General features: G+C 36.7%; 1 protein-coding gene across 2 annotated transcripts in view; it reads right to left on the bottom strand.

The window, feature by feature from the left end:
* Positions 1 to 3,141: 3,141 nt before the first annotated feature.
* Positions 3,142 to 22,718, bottom strand: part of LOC136838500 (major facilitator superfamily domain-containing protein 6-like) — a 62,077-nt gene continuing 42,500 nt past the window's right edge. For both annotated transcript variants that reach the window (XM_067103515.1, XM_067103514.1), the window contains exons 6-11: positions 22,263 to 22,441; positions 17,852 to 17,944; positions 13,438 to 13,601; positions 12,295 to 12,498; positions 8,412 to 8,579; positions 3,142 to 4,132 (exon numbers count right to left, since the gene is read on the bottom strand). In XM_067103515.1, the coding sequence (XP_066959616.1) occupies positions 3,558 to 4,132; positions 8,412 to 8,579; positions 12,295 to 12,498; positions 13,438 to 13,601; positions 17,852 to 17,944; positions 22,263 to 22,441 (1,383 nt within the window). In that variant the 3' untranslated portion in view covers positions 3,142 to 3,557. The remainder of the gene's footprint in view (positions 4,133 to 8,411; positions 8,580 to 12,294; positions 12,499 to 13,437; positions 13,602 to 17,851; positions 17,945 to 22,262; positions 22,442 to 22,718) is intronic.

Raw genomic sequence — 22,718 nt, 5'->3', positions numbered from 1 at the left:
AAATGAAAACTGATAAGGTGATAACCATATCTAGGTTTATAGCTAACTTTCTAATGCAATGTGTATTATAATAATCACTTTCAGTGTATAAGCTATACAACCACCACAACTCGAAGATAGGGACGAGTAGTTACAGATATCCCCGGTAGAGGGCAGCCTCTCTCATTAGGTGTGAGCATAAGTCTACGGGTAATCCAGCCCTGATACGAGAATAGGCATAGACTGATCTGCCTTTATTTTCATGTATAGCGCTTCGTTTGTGCTGTGTGCGAGTGGGTCGTAAAATATTTATAACAATACAGGAGTTACTTCCGTCTTCTCACAGAAAAGTTTTGTTTCGACTTTAATATCTCATTGCATATGAGTTCTAATTTACGATTTAATATCTCATTGCACATGAGCTCTACTTCTTCGACTTAATATCTCATTGCATATGAGCTCTAATTCTACGAGATCATATGCTGTCATTAACACAGTTTTTCAAGTTCTAAAAATGAAATAAAGTGGTCACAAATAAAAAAGAAAGTGGTGATATAATTAAATCAACAGTTCGTTTTTTAGGAAATAAAAGAGATCCGAAACTAACCTATCAGCTCTCGCTCTCTCTCTATATATAGATTGATTGATTTTAAGTTATCTGCCGTAAAAATTACCAAGGGCACTAGCGACAAAAGGATTTTACCTTTTCATATGTTGGTAAGAGCAAAAAATTTATTGTAATATTCCAGACAGACGGAAAATATCTGTAAGAATATATTAAATAAATTAGTATCGTAAAAAAATATCTTAGCAATCTGGTAAAAACAGGGTGCGGTGGACTAACTACTGCATCACAAATACTTATTAAATTGCAGTAGTTACGTAGGCCTATAATAAGAAATATCATCTTCAGAAGACCAGTTTCTGTGCAAGAAAACAAAATCCCACTAAAACCGTACATCATATTCTCTGACCAGTTTATAATAACCATGTGTCTCTATTTTCCATAAATAGCTTCTCAGATCCTGAAGACTTGGTCATTCAGCCTGAAATGCTCGCCAGTCAGCGGGACTAGGTAACCATCACAGAAAAGGTGGCTTCCTTCATCCATCAGGGAACTATGGGTCTGCCATGTCTGGTCAGTATGAAAATGGTACATAACCCATTTCCTTGGGTGATTGTTCGGAGTTATCTCTTACAGTTTTTTTGGGGGGGTTCATATTTCACGCCACTTTCCCTGCCACAAACAGAACTGATTCTGAAATGCAGGAAAAGAAAACCAGATAGGGAACAACACAAACACATCGTCTTGGAACCAGATTTGTTGCTGCCGACATACCTAGCTTATCAGGCTTTTCGTTTTCTTTAATGTTCCCATGGGCAGTGACCAAACAAAGTGAAACGGAGCCTTCACGTCACTGGCGCAGGAAAGGAGAGAGAGAGAGAGAGAGAGAAAATGTTCCTCGACACAAGTGCAAGAATAATCACTGCACTGCTTTCAATACTATTAATTAGTCAGAGAGAGAGAGAAATTGTTCCTCCTCGACACAAGTGCAAGAATAATCACTGCAATACTTTCAGTATTATTTGAACAATCAGAGAGAGAGAAACTTCTTCGACACTAGTGTAAGAATAATCTCATTATTTTCAATTTTATTGAACAGTCAGAGAGAGAGAGAGAGAGAGAGCGAAATTGTTCCTCCTCGACACTTGTGTAAGAATAATCACTGCAATATTTTCAATATTATTGAACAGTCAGAGAGAGAGAGAGAGAGAGAAACTGTTCCTTCTCAACACTAGTGCAAGAATAATCACTGCAATATTTTCAGTGCTACTGGATGGTCAGAGAGAGAAAGAGAGAGAGAGAGAGTCGATGCTCCATTTCCTCATAAAGAAAACACCAAGAGATTAGAAATAGGACTTTATTATTAATAAATCAGGAAGCAGTAAAGGTCGGGAGTAATTGCAGTTCATATACAACGGTTTCCCCTCCCAGGTTTACAAAACATGCAACGAAAACATAATTGTAAATATATTAATATCTATGCTATGTACAATTCTACAGGGAAAAAAATGGATCCATTCTGAGGACATTTTGGATGTTAAGCCATCTGTAGTCGAGGGAGAATTAAAAGGCTCAATTTAGTATCCTGCAAAAGCAGAATACATCAGTAACAAGAAACACGGAACAAAATCACATTGAACAAATCAAACAATGAACATGAGTTATGTAAATGTGCACTGGCAGTAAACATATTTGTAAAATGTACACAGTAATCAGGAGTTGAATTGAGAATAATATAATTCACAGTATTCACATGAAACTGAAACAGCCATTTAAATATAATTTCCAAAGTTTATCAAATTAATCATTAAGAGCCAAGCTTCAATTGGGCAATTCGTAATACTCTTCAAATAACAGCGTAAGTACATTGAATTTTAAACCCCTTTATAAGCAAAAAAAAAAAAAAAAAAAAAAAAAAAAAAAAAAAAAAAAAAAAATTAGATAGCATACATGATTGATTACAAAGCTCAATACCTTTACTGGACACCATAAATATGCCATAGCAGATTTTTCATTATTCATAAAATAATAATTTTATGCTGACCACGACTTGATGCCTGTTAAAAAAAAACTACTGTACAAAAAGTGTTTTGTCTTTTTTATTCAGCAAAGATGAAAGTTCTGTTATACCTTCTTTACTTATTATAAAGACGTAAAGTAAAAGGCACAACATTTCGTTCAGTAATCACAGTCCCTTCAACCATTTCTTAGGTTAAATTAAATCTCTAAGAACTTGGAGATAGGTAGATTCTAGGCATTATAGAATTCGTATATATATATATATATATATATATATATATATATATATATATATATATATATATATATATATATATGTATATATATATACAATATTTATTATATATATATATATATATATAATATATATATATATATATATATATATATATATATTATATATATATATATATATATATATATATATATATATATATATATATATATATATATATATATATCTGTACATTAGGCATGAAGTACTCTTTCAGGACCACCGCTTTTTGCACAATAAGTAAAATGAAATAAGACAGAGTGAGTAAAATTAATATAAAAACATAACAGCGTATAAAATCTAATTTTCCGAGGAAAGAAAAAACTCTGTTATCTAATTTTCTTGTCCAGTTGCTTTGGATTTACCCGAATTACAACAGGCATCACAATGTTAAATTCCACGTCTAACACTTTCCGTGTTAATGTTGATAACATTTATCTACAGTTAAAATAAAAGATTAACATTTGCTACACATATCTTCCGACAGTGAGACTTCACTCCCCCATAATGTTCAGTTCCTCATCCTTATTGAGTTTTCTTAATAAATAAATCACTGATAAACTACCGGAAGAAACAAAAGCTGGAATCTTAATTTTCCTCTGAGCTGAACGAGCGACAGGGGTCCACGAGCCCTTCATGAAAGGTGCTGTGACGAGATTTGTTTACTATTTGTATGACAGTGACTTAGATAATCGCCTTGTGGGAACCTCTACGCGACCTCTACCTTTCTTCCATCTTTTCTTTACTGCTCTCTCCTCTCTTTTCCCCAAGCCTCTCGTCACGTTTCTCTTTATTCCCGTCCGGTTCTTTCTTTTCTACAAATCTTGTCCTTACCCCTTCTATCTGAATTCCCTCCGGTTCGTCGGGACCTAACTTTTCCCCTGCATCTACGCCGTCAGGCAAGTCTTCGGGGAGTGCGACGGGAACGCTGTCGAGAATCACGACAGGGTCGGTCTGGGTGTCAGCATCTACCATAGTCACCCTCCATCTGTACTTGACGGTTCCGTTTTCTATGACGCTTCTTCTCATCCAAATCCTGCTGGACTTCTTCCTCTTCTTGGGATCCTTCTTCTTTCGGTCAGTCAGCTTTATCATTTCCTCCTCGTCTGCGATGAGGGCATCTCCTTCCTCGGCGCGGTTCAGCAGACGAAGGCGGTTCCGGTGCTCGATGTAGATGTGGAAGATGAAGAAGATGATGGCGCTGAGCAGACTGGCCACTGTCATCAGCCTGAACGTCTTCCTGGCGCCGAGATGGTGGTACATGTATCCTCCTACGAGACTGCCAGCTCCCTTGCCTGTGAAGTGGTAATGGTATATCAGTCATCGGTGATGATTATCGATCACTTCAGCTTACTGTTTACACTGACTCTCGATCAGTTTAGTTCCCTACTTGCACTGACTCTTGACCAGTTTAGCTCCCTACTTACATTGACTCTCAATCAGTTTAGCTCCCTACTTGCACTGACTCTTGACCAGTTTAGCTCCCTACTTACACTGACTCTTGACCAGTTCAGCTCCCTACTTACACTGACTCGATCAGTTTAGCTTCCTACTTGCACTGACTCTTGACCAGTTTAGCTCCCTACTTACACTGACTCTTGACCAGTTCAGCTCCCTACTTACACTGACTCGATCAGTTTAGCTTCCTACTTGCACTGACTTGACCAGTTCAGCTCCCTACTTACACTGACTCTCAATCAGTTTAGCTTCCTACTTGCACTGACTCTTGACCAGTTTAGCTCCCTACTTATACTGACTCTCGATCAGTTTAGCTTCCTACTTGCACTGACTCTTGACCAGTTTAGCTCCCTACTTACACTGACTCTCGATCAGTTTAGCTTCCTACTTAAATTAACTTGCGATCAATTTAGCTGCCTACTTACATTACCTCTCGATCAGTTTAGCTCACTACTTACATTGACTCGATAAGTTTAGTTCCCTACTTACACTGACTCTCGATCACTTTAGTTCCCTATCTGCACTGACTCTCGATCAATTTAGCTCCCTACTTACATTGACCCTCGATCAATTTAGTTCCCTACTTACAATGGCTCTCGATCAGTTTAGGTCCCTACTTATACTGACTCTCGATCAGTTTAGCTCCCTACTTACAGTGAGTCTCGATCACTCTAGTTCCCTACTTACACTGGCTCTTGATCAGTTTAGCTCCCTATTTATACTGACTCTCAATCAGTTTAGCTCACTACTTACACTGAGTCTCGATCACTTTAGCTCACTACTCACACTGACTCTGGATCAGTTTAGTTCCCTACTTACGCTAACTCTCGATCAATTTAGCTCCCTACTTACATTGACTCTAGATCAGTTTAGCTCCCTACTTACACTGAGCCACGATCAGTTTAGCTCCCTACTTACGCTAACCCTCGATCAGTTTAGCTCCCTACTTACACTGACCCTCGATCAGTTTAGCTCCCTACTTACACGGAGTCTCGACCACTTGAGCTCCCTACTGCTGTTCGATGTCAATGATTTCTCATCATCTCTATTACCAGCTATCTTTCAAAGCAGGAATACATGTGATAAATCACCCAGCACTCACGTTTATATATGAGATTTTCACACATGCGCCGTGGCCATTTTGCCAAAATGTCCTACCGCAAGAAAGTTTCAGATGCAAAAATAAAATGTAGAGTCTCTTAAGAGCTAAATTAGGTCAAGTCTCCAACAAGGTTCATTTAAATATGGACTTTCTCTCTCTCTCTCTCTCTCTCTCTCTCTCTCTCTCTCTCTCTCTCTCTCGTGGGCACAAACGCAATATAAATGACGAGCCCTTGTCTGATATTACAGATATGATGACAGTGCACTAGCAGCCATTTGAATTGCCAAAACACCTGAAAGTCTGTAGCGCAAACTAAATACACAGACTGCCTGGCATCAATTATAGACTCAAACTTCATATCTAGTAGGTCAAGTTAATCAAGCTTCCTTATTTGGATTTGAATTCAGCGTTTCCACATCCCCTCCGTTGCTAGTTGATGATGGAAAACTGTCGGCAATCCCCTGTGCTTAGACAACCTTACAAGACTCGAGAGCTTAACCAAACAAATGTCCAGTTTAGGTGGAATTCAAAAACCCTCTGCGCTTATTATCGCATAGTTACTGAACTCACAATTCCATCCCTTTCTTATAAAATTGAAATTTCGGGTTTTATCAGTTGGCTACTTTCCTTCCGTAATTCTTCACGTACCTTACACAGCAATGACAACGCTAACAGAGAGAGAGAGAGAGAGAGAGAGAGAGAGAGAGAGAGAGAGAGAGAGAGAGAGACCCTCTCTCTTTGTTGTGTACTACAACCCTGATTCATGTCCACAGATGTAAACAGTGATTGCATCATTTGAAAATCTGCGTTCGATTAGACTTGTTGACTGTCAACAACTGTCTTTCATATGCACTGGTCACAAACATCAACTTTAAATAACAAGTGAAAAATACGCCCAAGTTTCTTCGGTGCAATCGAGTTTTCTGTACAGCGCATGATCAAGGCCATCGAAAATAGATCTATCTTTAGGTGGTCTCGATATAATGCTGTATGACCCACGGCCCATGAAACTCTCAGCCGGCCGTGGTGGCCTGTGTTGCTGCGTTGCCAGGAGCACGATTATGGCTAACTTTAACCTTAAATAAAATAAAAACTACTGAGGCTAGATGGCTGCAATTTGGTATGTCTGATGATTGGAGGGTGGATAATCAACATAACAATTTGCAGCACTCTAGCCTCAGTGGTTTTCAAGATCTGAGGGCAGACAGAAAAAAGTGCGGATGGACAGACAAAGCCGGCACAATAGTTTTCTTTTCAGAAAACTAACAAGCATAAATCGAAGTGACATTTCTAAAAGTAAAGGACAACTTAACATCGTCCCAAGGGAAGAACCGTCCCCGAAGTTCTGCAGACGTCAAAAGGCGTAAATTTCTAACGAGACAATGGTACGCTAACCTAAGCCTCAAGGGGAACAAACATTGTACAGAACAGTTACAAATCTCGGATGAATATTCGCTAGACTAACTCGTAGCATGTTTTTTTTTTCTCGAAAAAATATTGAATAAAATCTGGTTACAATAAAACAAGACACAGCGTTTGTCAAATGTCTATTGTATCCTTCGAGAAAGCAATAATTCATTTCTGTCTTTTTTTTCTTAGAATAGACGCAGGAGACAGAACTAGACCATCTAGTAGCAGGGTCCATGGGGAGAGAGAGAGAGAGAGAGAGAGAGAGAGAGAGAGAGAGAGAGAGAGAGAGAGAGAGAGAGAGAGTTGGCTTTCAGAGGTTAGGGAGACGATGAAACAAAGAGAAGAACAACAAAGTAAGAACCAGACATATCTTTACTTTTTTTTTTTTTTTTTTTACCAGAAAAACTCGATTTTTATCTGACGCTGTGCTATGTAGGCCTAACCCAGCAGAGAAACAATGGAATCAGAGGGCAGTGAAACCCAACTGTACGTCACGGGAAGACAATTGGGTACACGATTTTATCGAATAAATCCGTTAAAGAACTGTTGTTGATGTGCAATAAAGCTGCCTTCAATATAAACATATAAAATTATTAGTGCCTCACCAAATAAATCTGAGAGAGAGAGAGAGAGAGAGAGAGAGAGAGAGAGAGAGAGAGAGAGAGAGAGAGAGAGAGAGAGAGAGAGAAACGGAGCTTAGGTACGGATCTCGAGAAAAGGAAATATTTTATAAAGCTTTAAATTATTATCATTATTATTATTATTATTATTGTTGGTGTTGCTGTGATTTGCTGAAACATGCTCTCTCTATTATAAACTTCATCTCTATCAAGTAATTAAACTTATTTGTCCATTTCCAGCTCTGTCACTTTCGAACTGAAGAGACCAAAGAATAATGATAAAGAAATTAACAAGATAATAAAGAGCTTAAGATGCACAATAAAATAACTCGCACAGGAAACAATAATGAGCAGATCATTATTTGTGTAAGAATGTTGTCTTTAAGATAACAGATGACAGCAATAAATTTTTTTTTTTAATCTTCTTTGCTTGAAAATAAATCCATTACACATAATCTTTTTATACATTACGAACAAAAGCTATGTATATTTCTCTATCGACAAAAAAAAAAAAATATATATATATAAATGCAGACGATCTAATTAGACAAATGATGCGGGGAGGGGGCACGCGCGCGCGTGCTATATTTTCATATCTGAAACGAAGATTTTCCATTACGTTGTCAACAGCTGGTCCACTACTGTAAGTGGTTAAGAGAAGGGTTCTTCTTGGCCTCTAATTCTTCCAATTTTTGTAGTGTTATTAACAAGATTCATTTATTTTACTTCGCAAAATGGCGTCACAACCACTACGGTCATCGACGATGAATGTGAATTCTTTGCTATTATAATTCGATACAAAAATTTTGGTTGAAATGATTACCTCATAACCTTTCATACAAACATCAAGTCCATATAAATACCTATATGTAATTATAAACATGAAAATATGAAAAGCAAAATAAAAAAAATGACAACTAGTTTGGAAAAGAATAAAGTCAAAGATATCAATGTTTTCAAGAGGCACTGGAATCTTTATCTTACCAACGCCGACGTGTAAGGTCGTCGAAATGGCCTGAAGAGAGACCACGTTCTTGGTGGTGGAGAGCTCGCTGGCGTAGGTCATTCCGGCGGACAACATGAGGCCTATGGTGATGCCCTCCAGGGCCTCGAAGTACATGGCTGTCACAGGGTTGTAGATGGAGGCGTAGCCTGTGGAGAGAGGGCAACAAATTACTTCAGTTGTTTTTATTATTTTTTTTTCTTAATATTAATCCGTTTCCCAAAACCATGGGTGGCTCTAGAGAGAAAACGACTCTGCAGTCCTAGATACAGTCGTGCTTGAACTACTGAATCGTGGGTGACTTCCTTGTTGAAAAGTGTCACACCAATAGATGCTTCATGCACATACACAGAAGTCTCGTCAACAATGCATCGAACTCCTCTGTACATTTTGCAACAATCATCTCTATCTTACATTTTCTTTGGAAGCTTGAATTTCAAGCTAATGGACCAAGTAGGCTTGTTTAATATAAACAGGGTTTATCTTCTGTATAATAATAGTAATAATAATAATGCACACACTCTTTCACTCCCTAGATATTAAGGACCTTCTATTCCACTAACTCCCACTCCCTCAGATTCTGTTAAGCACTTCCTAAGTCTTCTCTCTTCTGACACTTCCAAATTATGCACTCTTACTGTCTGTTCTTCATATTTTTCTATATAACCAATCCATACACTGATCCATCTTCTGACTTATACTAGCTTTCGTACCACCTTTATGCATCGCCTTATTTCTCATTTTCATTCACTCTTATTCCACACATGTAAATAATGTATCTTCACAGCTTCAGCCTTCTTCTTTCATTCATTTCCAGTATCCACAACCTCCCTTTCATATATTACACCTGACTCGACATCCTTTTAATACATTCCAACCACGGCTTCCATAGACACTTTAACTCTCCCCACATCTTTTGTATATAAGTCGACCCCTGGTATTCGTGGGGGATGTGTACAACAACCCCCGCGAATAGCTAAAATCCGCGAATATTTAAAACCCCTCTAAAAATGCTTAGAACTGCTTATTTTGATTGTTCAAACACAAAAAAAAAAAAAACAACTAAAAATGCTTATGCCTGAATATTTTAATAGTTTTATCACAAAAAGTGAATTTTGTCATGAAAATATGAAAATACAGTAATTAGTGAATATTTCTCAGTGAAAAATACTGCGAATAGGTGAATTTTCCGCGAAGAATGTGTATATATGGTCCACAGAGAAATCCGCAAATCGGTGAGTCTGCAAATCCGGAACCGCGAATAAGCGGAGGTCGACTGTAAGTATCCTGCGACCTTCCTTGCTTCACCTAACTTGTGGCTCACCTCTTCTACCATCGCAAGTTTCATTTGCTCCGAAATAATGCAACAAATCAACTGCTTCCACGTTTCTGCCATCCACATCAACACTAACTGATCCATCTTCCTGATTTCCATTTAGTTTAATAACCTTACCCTTATTCCCATTTACTTTCAACTTTCTCCTCATGCAAATACTTACAAACTCTTTCGTTGGTTTGTGTAGTTTCTATTCCCTATCCTTAATGAACACTGTTATCTATGAACATCAGCCACTCCACAATCCATCCATGGTCCATTTTCCTATCCCATAATGTTGCACCCACATTTAATGACCTTTCCACAAATTCTTACAGCACTTCATACAAAATATATTAAAATTTAAAAACAGATATGTAACACACCCTTGTCTCAGACTCATTTTCACACCTAACTAGCCACTCTGATGACAACATATTCTGACACAAAGTTAGCTTTCGTCATAAAAACTTTCAATCCTCCTAAAAAAAATTACATGTATAACTATACATCCTCAACACCCTCCACATTACATGGCTATCAGTTCTATCTCGAGCTTTTTCTAGGAACATATATTTAGTAAGGTTAAACCTCCATATTTACTAGTCTACTCTATCAGCTGTTCTCGACAAAAAGAACCATATATTTCTCTCATCCATTTCTAAGGAACCTTTCTCTAATCCAGGAACCCCTTACACAACCTAGGCAACCACTTTCTTTTTTCTTTAAATCTTCAGCTAAACCCTTATGGACAGCCAGACCATAAACCCAATAGGGTTCCATAGACGAGTTATAGGAAAAGGCGACAAATAAATAAATGAAGGAACATAAAGTTAAGTATACCTTAGTTTTACCAGACCACTGAGCTGATTAACAGCTCTCCTAGGGCTGGCCCGAAGGATTAGACTTATTTTACGTGGCTAAGAACCAATTGGTTACTTAGCAACGGGACCTACAGCTTATTGTGGAATCCGAACCACAGAGGAACATAAAGTAAAACCGATACATCTGAATTCAGAAGATGCCAGCAGAAAGCAGGAATGAGTTTGCCCCTTCCTTAAATATCTGGAGTTCAGAATATTCCACTGCTGCACTGGCAAACTATTCCACGTTAGTTGCAGCCAGGATAAAACTCGTAGCAAACTTAGTTCAGTAGCATTAAACCTGATATTAGAAAATGACACTCTTTGCAACAGCAGCCTGCCTAGTGTTGTGAGCAAACACAGAAGAGTGCAGAGGATATTTTTCATTTTATTAGATCTTCTGCAACAAACATAATGAACTCACTCTATGTCTATGCCACAGGTCAACATTAAGAGTTGGCGAAATAAACCTGACTGATGACATAATTCTATCCAATCAGTTTCACTGCATACCTTAGCATCTGACTTGTAACATCATTATTGCCTGGTGTCTTTCCATTCTCTAACTTCTATATTCCCATTCTTGCATCTTTTACATTAACACCCACATGCATTCTAAAATTCACAATAACCCCTTCCACTCTTGCATCATTCGGCTCAGTCCCCCTCCTATCCCCAACTTTCAATAAACTCTTCAAATGCTCATTCCACTGACACAGGACTGCATTCTCTTCAGACAGCATGTCAATTCTCCCTCCATTAACTCATCTAAAGCACAACTCCTTTGTCTTCTCAAAGTACCTACTCACATAATATTCAGAGCTTTCAGTGTTTGCCTTGTTTTCTCTTTCACTTTCTCTGGACTAATGCATCTCTCTTTTTCCTCTTTCCACCAAACCTCTCATTTCCTCATCTCATCACTCGCGGCTTTCATCTCCCCTTCCTACCTTGTTATACTGACAAACATACCCTATTGACTATATGATCCCATCCTGGAATTTTGTTTACTCCTCATACTCCTTCTTTTTCAATGTATTTAATGACATTTTTAATACACAAACTTCATCCACAAGTCTTCTACTGCGACAAATTATCATTGAGAAAAATTATTATTATATTAAAACTGAAGAAAAATACAATCTTCTTGTAGGGAAAATATGAATATGGCAAATATTAATAGTGTCAACATTTTGAAATATTTGAAGTGTTACTTCAAAGAGTCATCAACAATTATGCCTAGAAAATAATGAAAAACAATACTATCTACATGAAATGTCACGACCGAATTAGACAATTACTCGAATTTCTTTTTATGAATTACATGTAACTAAAAATGTTTAACTTGATAAAAAATAAAAAAAATATTGGTATGTAATATATACCAAAATGTATTTGAGGCACACACACAAATAAACATATAAACGTGTACCTGAATATGTTTAACATGACAAGAAAGTATTGGCATGTAAGAAAACATACCACTATCTATCTGAGGCACACATCTGCATGAAACTAAATATGTACACGATATAAAATACCGGTAGGCATAAATACCTAACCCAGTTTATTAAAGGCAAACACAAATACACACACGTATGAATATCCGCGCTTTGATAACACTGAAACGAAGATGCCAGCCAACTAAAACCCACAAAACCCGAGAGAGTCAAACTCAAGAAAACTCACCTGCGAATCGAATGGCGTAGACGAAGAATCCGATGGCGATGACGCAGATGTGCCCGAACTTCCTAATGATGGGAGACATGAAAATCAAGAAAGGAATGGCCGCAGCTGCTCCCACCGTCACCGTCAGACCCATGAGGGATCTCGAAGCCCCCAGATCCCCCAGGAACCAAAACAAGAACGCCTCCAGGAAGCCGAAGAACGCGCCTGGAAGACCGCGAAAGGGGAATGTTTATTATGGTTGTTTAAGGGCGTTTTTCTTCTTGGTTAGTTTGCAGGTGAGGCATCAATAGCAGTATTAGTAAAAGGAGGAGGAAGAAGAAGAAGAAGAAGAAGAAGAAGAAGAAGAAGAAGAAGAAGAAGAAGAAGACGAAGAAGAAGTCACAGACACAAGGGAATTATTGCCTTTGAAATTGGTTTAAAATTGAGATTTCTCTCATAACCTAACTGTGAAAGAAATATATATATCTTGACCCCTTTCCATACATTTCTTCTGGTTTAATCTGTAAATTCATTACTATAAAGTCTAAAGAAAATTACAGGCTCTCAGAAAATAAGTTGAAAATGTAAATTTCAAGCACTTCCATAACCTATATTATTATGAATATGGTACACCTGACTAAATTACTGTTACTTTCCTAAACTGCTGCATCATTTCGCTTTGATTTCATCCCAGCAGCTTACAGATCTACACAGAATGTTTTGAAGTTGGTCCTACACTTTGATCTTAACTGTAAATGACTGTAAAGTGACTAAAGTGGGTTAAACCCTCTTCGTGTATCGAATAATCCTATTAATAATAATTGATGGTGATATTTCATTTTACACATTGTAATCGTGACCAAACGGAATTAACTCATTCTGTCCGTTGGGATTTTTCCCTTCAATGAATGTCGTCACGTTTTCATCAGTGTTAAGAACAGCTAAGAAAGAGTGTTGTGTTTATACTTCCAAAAATATGAGAAACACATTTTGATAATACAAGATCTATTTTCTCACACATCCATTCTGTACTTGAAAAAAAAAAATTCAAAGGAAAGAAAATCTTACTGATTAACAAATTTTTAAAGCACAGGTAAATCTAAGATGTCCCCAATAAAATGACAAAACCTCTCCTTATTGTAGAAAAGCAACGACATCACTGACCTGACAAGAACATGGCCACGAACAGCATGTTGACCTCCGGGTTCTTCAAGAAGTTCCAGATGTTCTTCATGACCTGCTCATTGGGTGTCTTGAATTTGAGGTCCACTGAAAGGGCCACTAGACCCGCCAGACCTTGCAGACCGACGAACAGGTAGAAAGCCGGTCTGTAGGTGGAAGGTTCGAGAGTTATTAAAGGACCTAGTAAACAAAGACCAACCTGGAGGAAAGTAAAACACTTAAATTTTTATCAGAATTTGAACAAATCTTGAGCCCCAAACAAAGAACAGGAAGAACGTAAAATACTGGAGATTAAAGAACTATAAATGTTATGAAGAGTCCGCAAGTAGTTGGAATTTTCTCTAGATTTAAACAAATCTTTAGCCTCAAACACCAAGACATGAGAAGTGAATATTATTCGTCACTCGAGAAAGCTAGAAATAAAAGTTTAAAACGTTTACTTGGGGATTGTTTATACTGACATACGGATCTGGTGATGGAAATCATTACAAAAAAGCTAATTAAGAGTGTTTAATACGATCAAACGAGAAAGAGAAAAAATCCCCAAAGCGAGAATACGGTGCAAGAACCAAGACTCGGTCTCTAAGAGGCGAGATGTAATATAATCCCTCATAAAACGGCAACGGATAAACCTCGGTAATGAGTTACATAATCAACTAACTCATTTTTCCCAATTAACTCTGATCATACAGTGGATTTACTCAAATTAATTTTCCGTACTCTTGTGTATTACACGTTACCTTTCAGAGAGGTGGAAGTTAAAACTGCTTAACCACATTTTTATTCTCACTGTCGCACACCAGTTGTCACTGTAATCACTGTTCTTTCCGCCAGTTAATTGTGTCTTTCCTCTCCTTTTTATTGAGCTATTATTTCAGATATTTAACGACCCCGGATGACATAATTATCTTTATTGTTTTATATATCTGTACCCTGCGCTGGTTTTCTTTGTCTAAACCAGGGGTTCCCAAACTGGGGTACATGTACCCCCCGGGGTACATTTGCACGTTTTAGGGGGTACATTTGGTCTGAAGAAAATAATTACTACTGTACAATTGTATGTGCTGGATCAAAATATAAATTACCTTAGTAATTGCTTTATTTCTGTTTTCACCATTTAAGATGCCTATGTAATCTACATGCAGACTCCATAAATTCAAAATTATCAAAATATTAAAATGTTCTTTTTAATATTAAGCTTAATTTTTAGTGTTAGTACATAGGAACCTATAAAAAAGCCCAAGGGGTACCGAGGAAACAAAAAGTTTGGGAACCTCTGGTCTAAACTCATCGCCTGGAACATGAAATTCATTGCTGCAAGAGGAATAACGGAAACTTGGCAACCCTAAAAAAGAACTTGGCAACCTACGGAAAGACATGAAACGGGAACTGGAAATTAGTTATCAAAATGGATTAGTTTAATTTATTTTTGTTGACGAAGAACTTTATCCAATTCTTTCATAAAACTGGATGGTCACTTTCTATTAAGCTGTTCAACATCTTATCTCCCTCTCTACAGTGCTCCAATTTTCCTCTGTCATTTAATAATAATAATAATAATAATAATAATAATAATTTTCCTCAGTCGTTTAATAATAAATCGCTCATGGGAGTCCACTGAGAGAGTACAAATGTGACCTATTGGTCTCCTTATTATAATAATAATAATAATAATAATAATAATAATAATAATAATAATAATAATAATAATTTTCCTCTGTCGTTTAACAATAAATCGCTCATGCGAGTCCACTGAGAGAGTACAAATGTGACCTATTGGTCTCCTTATTTAATATAATAATAATAATAATAATAATAATAATAATAATAATAATAATAATAATAATAATAATATTTGGGCGAAAAACTCTTTATCACGAGAGTTCATAAATATTCTAAAGGGTCCACAACAATATAACGTTAAAGGCTCGAGTAGAATTTTATAAAAGCTTTCGAACCCTTCTCTGGGTTCATCTTCAGTCAAGAAGGGTTCGAAAGGTTTTATAAAATTCAACTCAAGCCTCTAACAATTATATTATTTTGGACCCTTTAGAACAACAACAATAATAATAATAATAATAATAATAATAATAATAATAATAATAATAATAATAATAATAATAATAATAAAGCAATCATTTGGCAAATCTACAGAAACTCGAAGATTCGAAACACATATTCAGTGAGATTATAAAATACTCTTAGCGGCATGAGTCACGAAATGAAGAAACACAACCACAGTTATGTATTGGTGCAAATATATTTAGAAATAAATCCAAACAGAGAGCTTTCGGAGCTGTTCGATTCCCCTTTACGACCAGATTCCCGAAAGCTCTGTCTAGATTTATTCTTATATATATTTGTACCCATACATAACAGCGGATTTATTTCTCCATTCAGTCCGGCATTAAAGTTTTCAGGTAGATCAATTTAGCTGTAAACCTTGAGGAGTAAATTACACACGCTTTTCAGTATAATAATAATAATAATAATAATAATAATAATAATAATAATAATAATAATAATAATAATAATAATAATAATAATAATAATAATGTCTTGTTAAAGAGAATGGCAGCATCAGTGGAATTGATTTTATATATGGTCTTTTCAATTCTTCTCATTATTTTCTTCTCATCAGGGCTGATATTTGCTAATAACTGGCCGATGCTCATAGTCTGGGTAAGGAAATGGTTTATTTCTTGTAGGTTAATTTTAATATTATCATATAAAAAGAAACCATTTCCTTACCCAGACTATGAACACCGGCCAGTTACTAGCAAATATCAGCCCTGATGAGAAGAAAATAATACGAAGAATTGAAAAGACTATATATAAAATCAATTCCATTGATACTGCCATTCTCTTTAATAAGACTTGCTTGAAAGAAGGCCTGCTCCTTTCAAATAATAATAATAATAATAATAATAATAATAATAATAATAATAATAATAATAATAATAATACAGTAATGGAGATTTATTTTCAATTATATTGATACCCATACATAATTGTGGATTTGGTTCTCCATTTCAAGAGTCATGCTACTATGAGTATTTTTTCATTAATAATAATAATAATAATAATAATAATAATAATAATAATAATAATAATAATATAATAATAATAATAATAATAATAATAATAAAATTGGAATCCTTAACACCTCAAGTAACCTTTAACTGTAATGCACAAATATGAGTAAGATCAATTTAACAGGAAACTATAGTGGTACATACACACGCTTTTCAGTATAATAATAATAACAATAACAATAATAATAAACAAAATGGAATCCTTAACACCCCAAGTACCCTTTGACCGTATTGTACAAATGCAAGATCACGCGAGCTCTGTACTATATTATCCCGAACCCCAAAGAGATGACATGAGGATGTTTTGGAGGGCAACATGAAATCAATGGCCAGGTCCTCCGGGGTAATGGGGGGTAGTCCCCGAACCTGGAACTAATTGGCACGCAATACCTGGAACACGAGGGCTGGAAAGATATTGGTCACGGAAAGTCTCTACTTCACGAGACACGCAGCTGGGCAGAGAGAGAGAGAGAGAGAGAGAGAGAGGTCTGACAGAATTTGGGGGGTGAAATAATAATGTTTGCTACTAAAAGATAAAAATAATTAAAAGAAAAAGTATTTTGACCGTGAATAAGTCAATCCTGTTCGTCAAGATCAAGATACTGTGGAAGAATAAGCATGTATGGAATATTAGACCGAAAATTATATATACATAATATATGTATGTATATATATAATATATATATACACATACATATATATATATATGATATACATACATACATACATATATACTATATATATATATATATATATATATATATATATATATATATATATATATATATATATATATATATATATATATATATATATATATATATATATATATATATATATATATATATATATATATATATAGAAATCCTGTGATCAGGAGTAAAATATCATTCTTCTCCTCTCAGTAAACCTGTCTCTTCCCTCAAAACCAGAGAGATAATACTCACGATAGGTTCAAGAGAAAATAATTATAACAAATACTGGAAATTACTGAAAAAATATAAGAATCCCATGACAAAAAAAAACCAGCTAAGTAATACAGAGAATTAAACCAAGAAGTGAAAATTGAAATCTGAAAATTATATAAGAATCCCATACGAAAAACCAGCTTAGTTATACAGCGAATTCCAGTTATCTATGATATCTAAACAGATTTAAACCAAGAAGTGAAAACTGAAATCTGTGAAAATTATATAAGAATCACATGCCAAAAAAAACCAGCTTAATAATACAGCGAATTCCAGTTATCTGTGATAAACAAATAGAAATAATTCAACATTGAGATCAGTTATTATTTTTACCTGAAATCAGGCGTATTCGGATCGTGGCTCATCGTATCAATCAGCCAACCGGAGAATGGCGTAAACACCATGCTTCCCATATAGCCCCACAACCTGAAAAAGAAAAAAAGATATGTTTCACATGACCCCGGCTCCACTGGAGAGAGAGAGAGAGAGAGAGAGAGAGAGAGAGAGAGAGAGAGAGAGAGAGAGAGAGAGAGAGAGAGAGAGGAGGAATAATGTGTGAGGAGAGAGAGAGAGAGAGAGAGAGAGAGAGAGAGAGAGAGAGAGAGAGAAGGGGGAAGAATGAATGTGTGTGTGTGTGAGAGAGAGAGAGAGAGAGAGGGAGAGAGAGAGAGAAAAGGGGGAAGGAAACAAATGTGTGTGTGTGTGTGTGTGAGAGAGAGAGAGAGAGAGAGAGAGAGAGAGAGAGAGAGAGAGAGAGAGAGAATAAAACACTCCATTAAGGCTAAGTGCTGTCGAGAGCCAGCGGTACAATGAACGACTCATCATGAGAGATTTAACGATGAATATTAAACATTATATTTCGTATTTCGTGCGCTCGGGCAGGGGATGACAATGTAGTTTTTTCTCTGGGTTGTTTGCGCAGGATAAATGCTCCTCATTGTATATGACATATAATGCTTCTCATTGTAAATGATGTATATATAACTCATACGATAAAACTTATGAATGCTCGTAATTCAGGGGATGGGGTGGATGATATGCGAGAAAGAGCCGTTTCAGTTTAGTTAGAGTATCACGATTCGAACAACGGTAATTTGGTATAGAGAAAACGAAACATTATCTCATACACACGCGCACACACACACATACACACACACACACACACACACACACACACACACACACACACACACACACACACACATATATATATATATATATATATATATATATATATATATAATCATGAAGCTACAAATATCTTTCAATATCCAATTCTTGGTGGCTCAATGGTTTGACCGTCGACTGGAGTTGTTGGAAGGTACTGTGTCGAGGGATCGAGCCGCGGCGGTACCGATCCATTTATTCACTTATAAAATTCCCCTTCGGTGATAATCACCAATCGAGGATATTCCCGAAGTATCGTGAATTGGATATTAAACGACATTTGTAGCTTCATAATTATATATAAATCATGGTGTAATAAAAATTTCATCTATAATCTATATACTGTATATATAATATATATATCTTTTATATCTTTATTTTATTAAAATTATTTGTCTTCCATGATTTTTCATTGAGATATCCAAGAACTAAAGACCACTGTTATATGCCTCTAAGACAGGCGAATGAGGAACTTTAAATACTTTCATGTAATCTGACAACCAGATGTGAGTGGCAAATATAAGTCTGCTGACGCTGACGCTACAGAATGCTACAGCAATACCTTCATGCAGCTCCTACTTGAGCATGACCTGAATCCCAGCAGACTGAAGGAGGCAGGGGAAAAGGCTGTAAGAGATTTCAAGAGGAGCACAGGATATTTGACAGTATTAGCTGATGCAAACAATTCAGGATCGCATAAATCATAATTATTTACTGTTCATTTAAAAACCTGATAGCACTGGATGACAGCAGCAGCTATTTCCTGCTGGTTTCACCACAACATTGAGTCAACATTGAGGACTACCTTTAAGAATGAAAGACTTCCTTCAGGTAATAAGGTTGTCCCTTTACTGGACAATCGTTGTGCCCATTCCCTTGTCAATGAATTAGTGAAAGGAAACAGTTTTGTCATTTACTTGCCAGCCAGTGTCATCTTTTTAACCTAAATGACAAGACAGCCAATGACACCTTTTTAACCTAAGTGACAAGCCAGCCAATGTCACCTTGTTAACCTATCTCCAGGGGCAAGGGGTAATCAAGAAATTCAAAATTCCACCTTAACTGTACCAGTCTTCCACTGCAATTCTGGAATTAAAGACACCATTTACACGGCTGCTCTGGCCTGGAATGATATCAAGAGGTTAACTTTGCAAAGATCATGGGGAAAATAGCGGCCTGGAACTACGTCCCAGGATAAGGATGACCACAAGGAATCTGAGTTTTTGGGACAATGATGACTAACTACAAGCACATCCTTGTAGGTTGCTGGAGGTTCTCTAGCCATTAATGCCCTTAGCAAGCCCAAAAAGGAGGATGTTTTAGTGCAAAAAGACAATTTGATCCACTAGTGGTCTCAGAGCAGACAGATGACCAAATTACCTTAAGGGTAACCGTCCCACAAGCACTAGAGACATGCAAACAACCAGGAAGATAAAGAAGAACATCTGAAAGTGACTTGGATCTACTGATTTAAAATAAATTATCAGGTGCCACAATAACAAAGGCCATATGTGGCAGAGAAATATGAGACTGTTTAGGTCTAATGAAAGATTTTTTCAGTCTGCAGTAAACTTTTCCATACTAGAACTTCCTGATAAAGAAAGCAACATCTGTTAGACAGCCTACCATATATGACCTATTTAAGAGAGTTACTAAAAGAGGCTCTACCTCATCGTCTTTCATTCCCTCCATACTGTCTACAACAATCTTTGAACCTACTTCACAGTTCATACAAGAAGTAGAACCGGATTATCTTGTTCCCTTGGAAACTGATGACTTCAAACCCTTGGAGATTAATGACCTTGAACTCCTGGATGTTGATGAATGACCTGAGCCCTTAGAAGTGGTGGATCCAGAGCTCCTGGGGTTGTTGCTCTGTGAGCCGGCAACATTGCACCCTACTGTTCTGGATCCCTCCTTGCTGTAGATTTTGTTTTCAAAAAAAAACTTTGTTCTGAGCAAATGGTACTGTGGGATTATGGTAAGTTACAAAGTGGAGAGTTACATTCTATTTTGGACTGATGAAGATGGCCGAGTTATTGACTTGTATATTTAGAAATGTAATATTTAAATAGTAAACCACTGTGGTAGCAATATTAGCAGTGATGTCAGTGATATTTGTTAATAAAAATCTTTTATACTAAGACACGCAAAACGTGTTAGGATTGGGAGGTTAGGTATACTTTTTTTGGGAATGTTGTATGACGTGGTTAAATTCTGTGATAATATGTTTGGACGTTTTACTTTGATAAGAAACAGTATTCTTTTAATATCTGTAGTGAAAATTGCTTACACTTGACCAACAAATCAAGTTATACATTGAGGAGGGTGAGCTGATTATTTTGATGATTAGGATAGGGTTTGATGGAGAGGAACCTGCATAACCAGACATTTGTTGTACTATACTCTGCAACCATACAACTTTCTGGAATAGGCACAGCCTTCCTTAATTTCAGCTCATCTGGGAAAATGCTGTCTGGATGAAAAAATGTGAAAAGTACTAACAGCGTGGAAAAAAATATCACACAATCGTATGTTAAAGACAGTGATGAATTGAACTGAATATAGAATTTAGGCCAAAGGCCAAGCACTGGGACCTACGAGGTCATTCAGAGCTGAAACGGAAATTGACAGTAGAAAGGTTTGAAAGGTGTAACAGGAAGAAAACCTCGCAGTTGCACTATGAATCAATTGTTAGGAGAGGGTGGAAAGTATGATGGAAGAAAGAGAATATGAAGGGAGGCACAGTAAAAGGAACGACAGGGGTTGCAGCTAGGAGCCGAAGGCACACTGCAAAGACAGTGATGGGATAACCCAATCTGAAGTTTCACCTCACAATGTTATCCATAACTTCGAACCCAATCTGAAGTTTCACCTCACAATGTTATCCATGACTTCGTTAATGCCCCTTAAGCGAAGAGAAATATGGTGAGGAGTGTGTCAAGATGGCAAATGTCAACCGAAGAATACTTAGGCCTGAGGTACCTTAGGTTTGTCTTCAGCATTAATTAATTATAAATGCACTGACTCTAAACTTGGAGGACTTCAGCCATGTCTGTCAAAGATGAGGCTAATCATTACAAGCTGGGTCTTTAAAACATTACTCTAATTCAGTGATTCTCCAACTGGGTGCCCAATTTTGTCTTAGCTAGATCATCTCAAGGAACTTTTGTAAAAAGAAAAAATAAAAAGTTTGCAGAAGTCTTCATATAATTCTTATCAGTGTGTCTACTCTAACATATTAACACAGACACACACACACAAACAAACACACACATATATATATTATATATAGTATGGATAATAATTTTATTCATCCAATAAGAAGATAATTCATGCGATATGGTGCGATGGTGAAGAAGGGGTGCCACGGTAATGATTATATTAGTTAGGGTGCCATCACTAAAAAAAGATTGAGAACCAGTGCTCAAAGTCCTCTCAGCCAAGTTATAATTGTCTGAATCATTTTCAAATGCAAAAACCTGCACAAACGTTATTCTGACATAAACGTGCAAAAATGTTACAGTTTTTAACTTAAACCACCGATCGCAAAGACACAAACACACAAGTATCCCACCTTTGTAACCCGTAATCTCCTTTGTGTTCCTTGAGGAGTGACAAGGTGGCACCTTCGAAAAGGGCGAAGGCAGCATTGACAGCACCATTCAAGAGCGACCTGGCAAAGAGGTACGTCCAAAAACTAAGGGCCTCTGCTCCTATAATGTCAGCATGATGGGGTTCGCATAAACCGGGTACCTGGAATGAAGGGAGGAGATCAAGATCACTCTCATGGTATCCACACAGCAAGCTGAATAAATTCCTAACTGAAGCAGCTTGCTTCTGTGGAGAGATTGAAGGTTAGACATTATCTGGTATTTCTATGACTGTAAAGTGTGTTTTTAAATATAATTTGCAATCTATACCTTATTTTAATCTTTTTAGTTTCTGTACCGTCCGCACTTTTTTCTGTCCGCATTTTTTTCTGTCCCCCCTCAGATCTTAAAAACTACTGAGGCTAGAGGGCTACAAATTG

Source organism: Macrobrachium rosenbergii, chromosome 5, assembly GCF_040412425.1.
Source record: "Macrobrachium rosenbergii isolate ZJJX-2024 chromosome 5, ASM4041242v1, whole genome shotgun sequence".
In the NCBI taxonomy this organism is placed as follows: domain Eukaryota; kingdom Metazoa; phylum Arthropoda; class Malacostraca; order Decapoda; family Palaemonidae; genus Macrobrachium; species Macrobrachium rosenbergii.
This window is presented reverse-complemented; position numbering and strand designations above follow the sequence as displayed.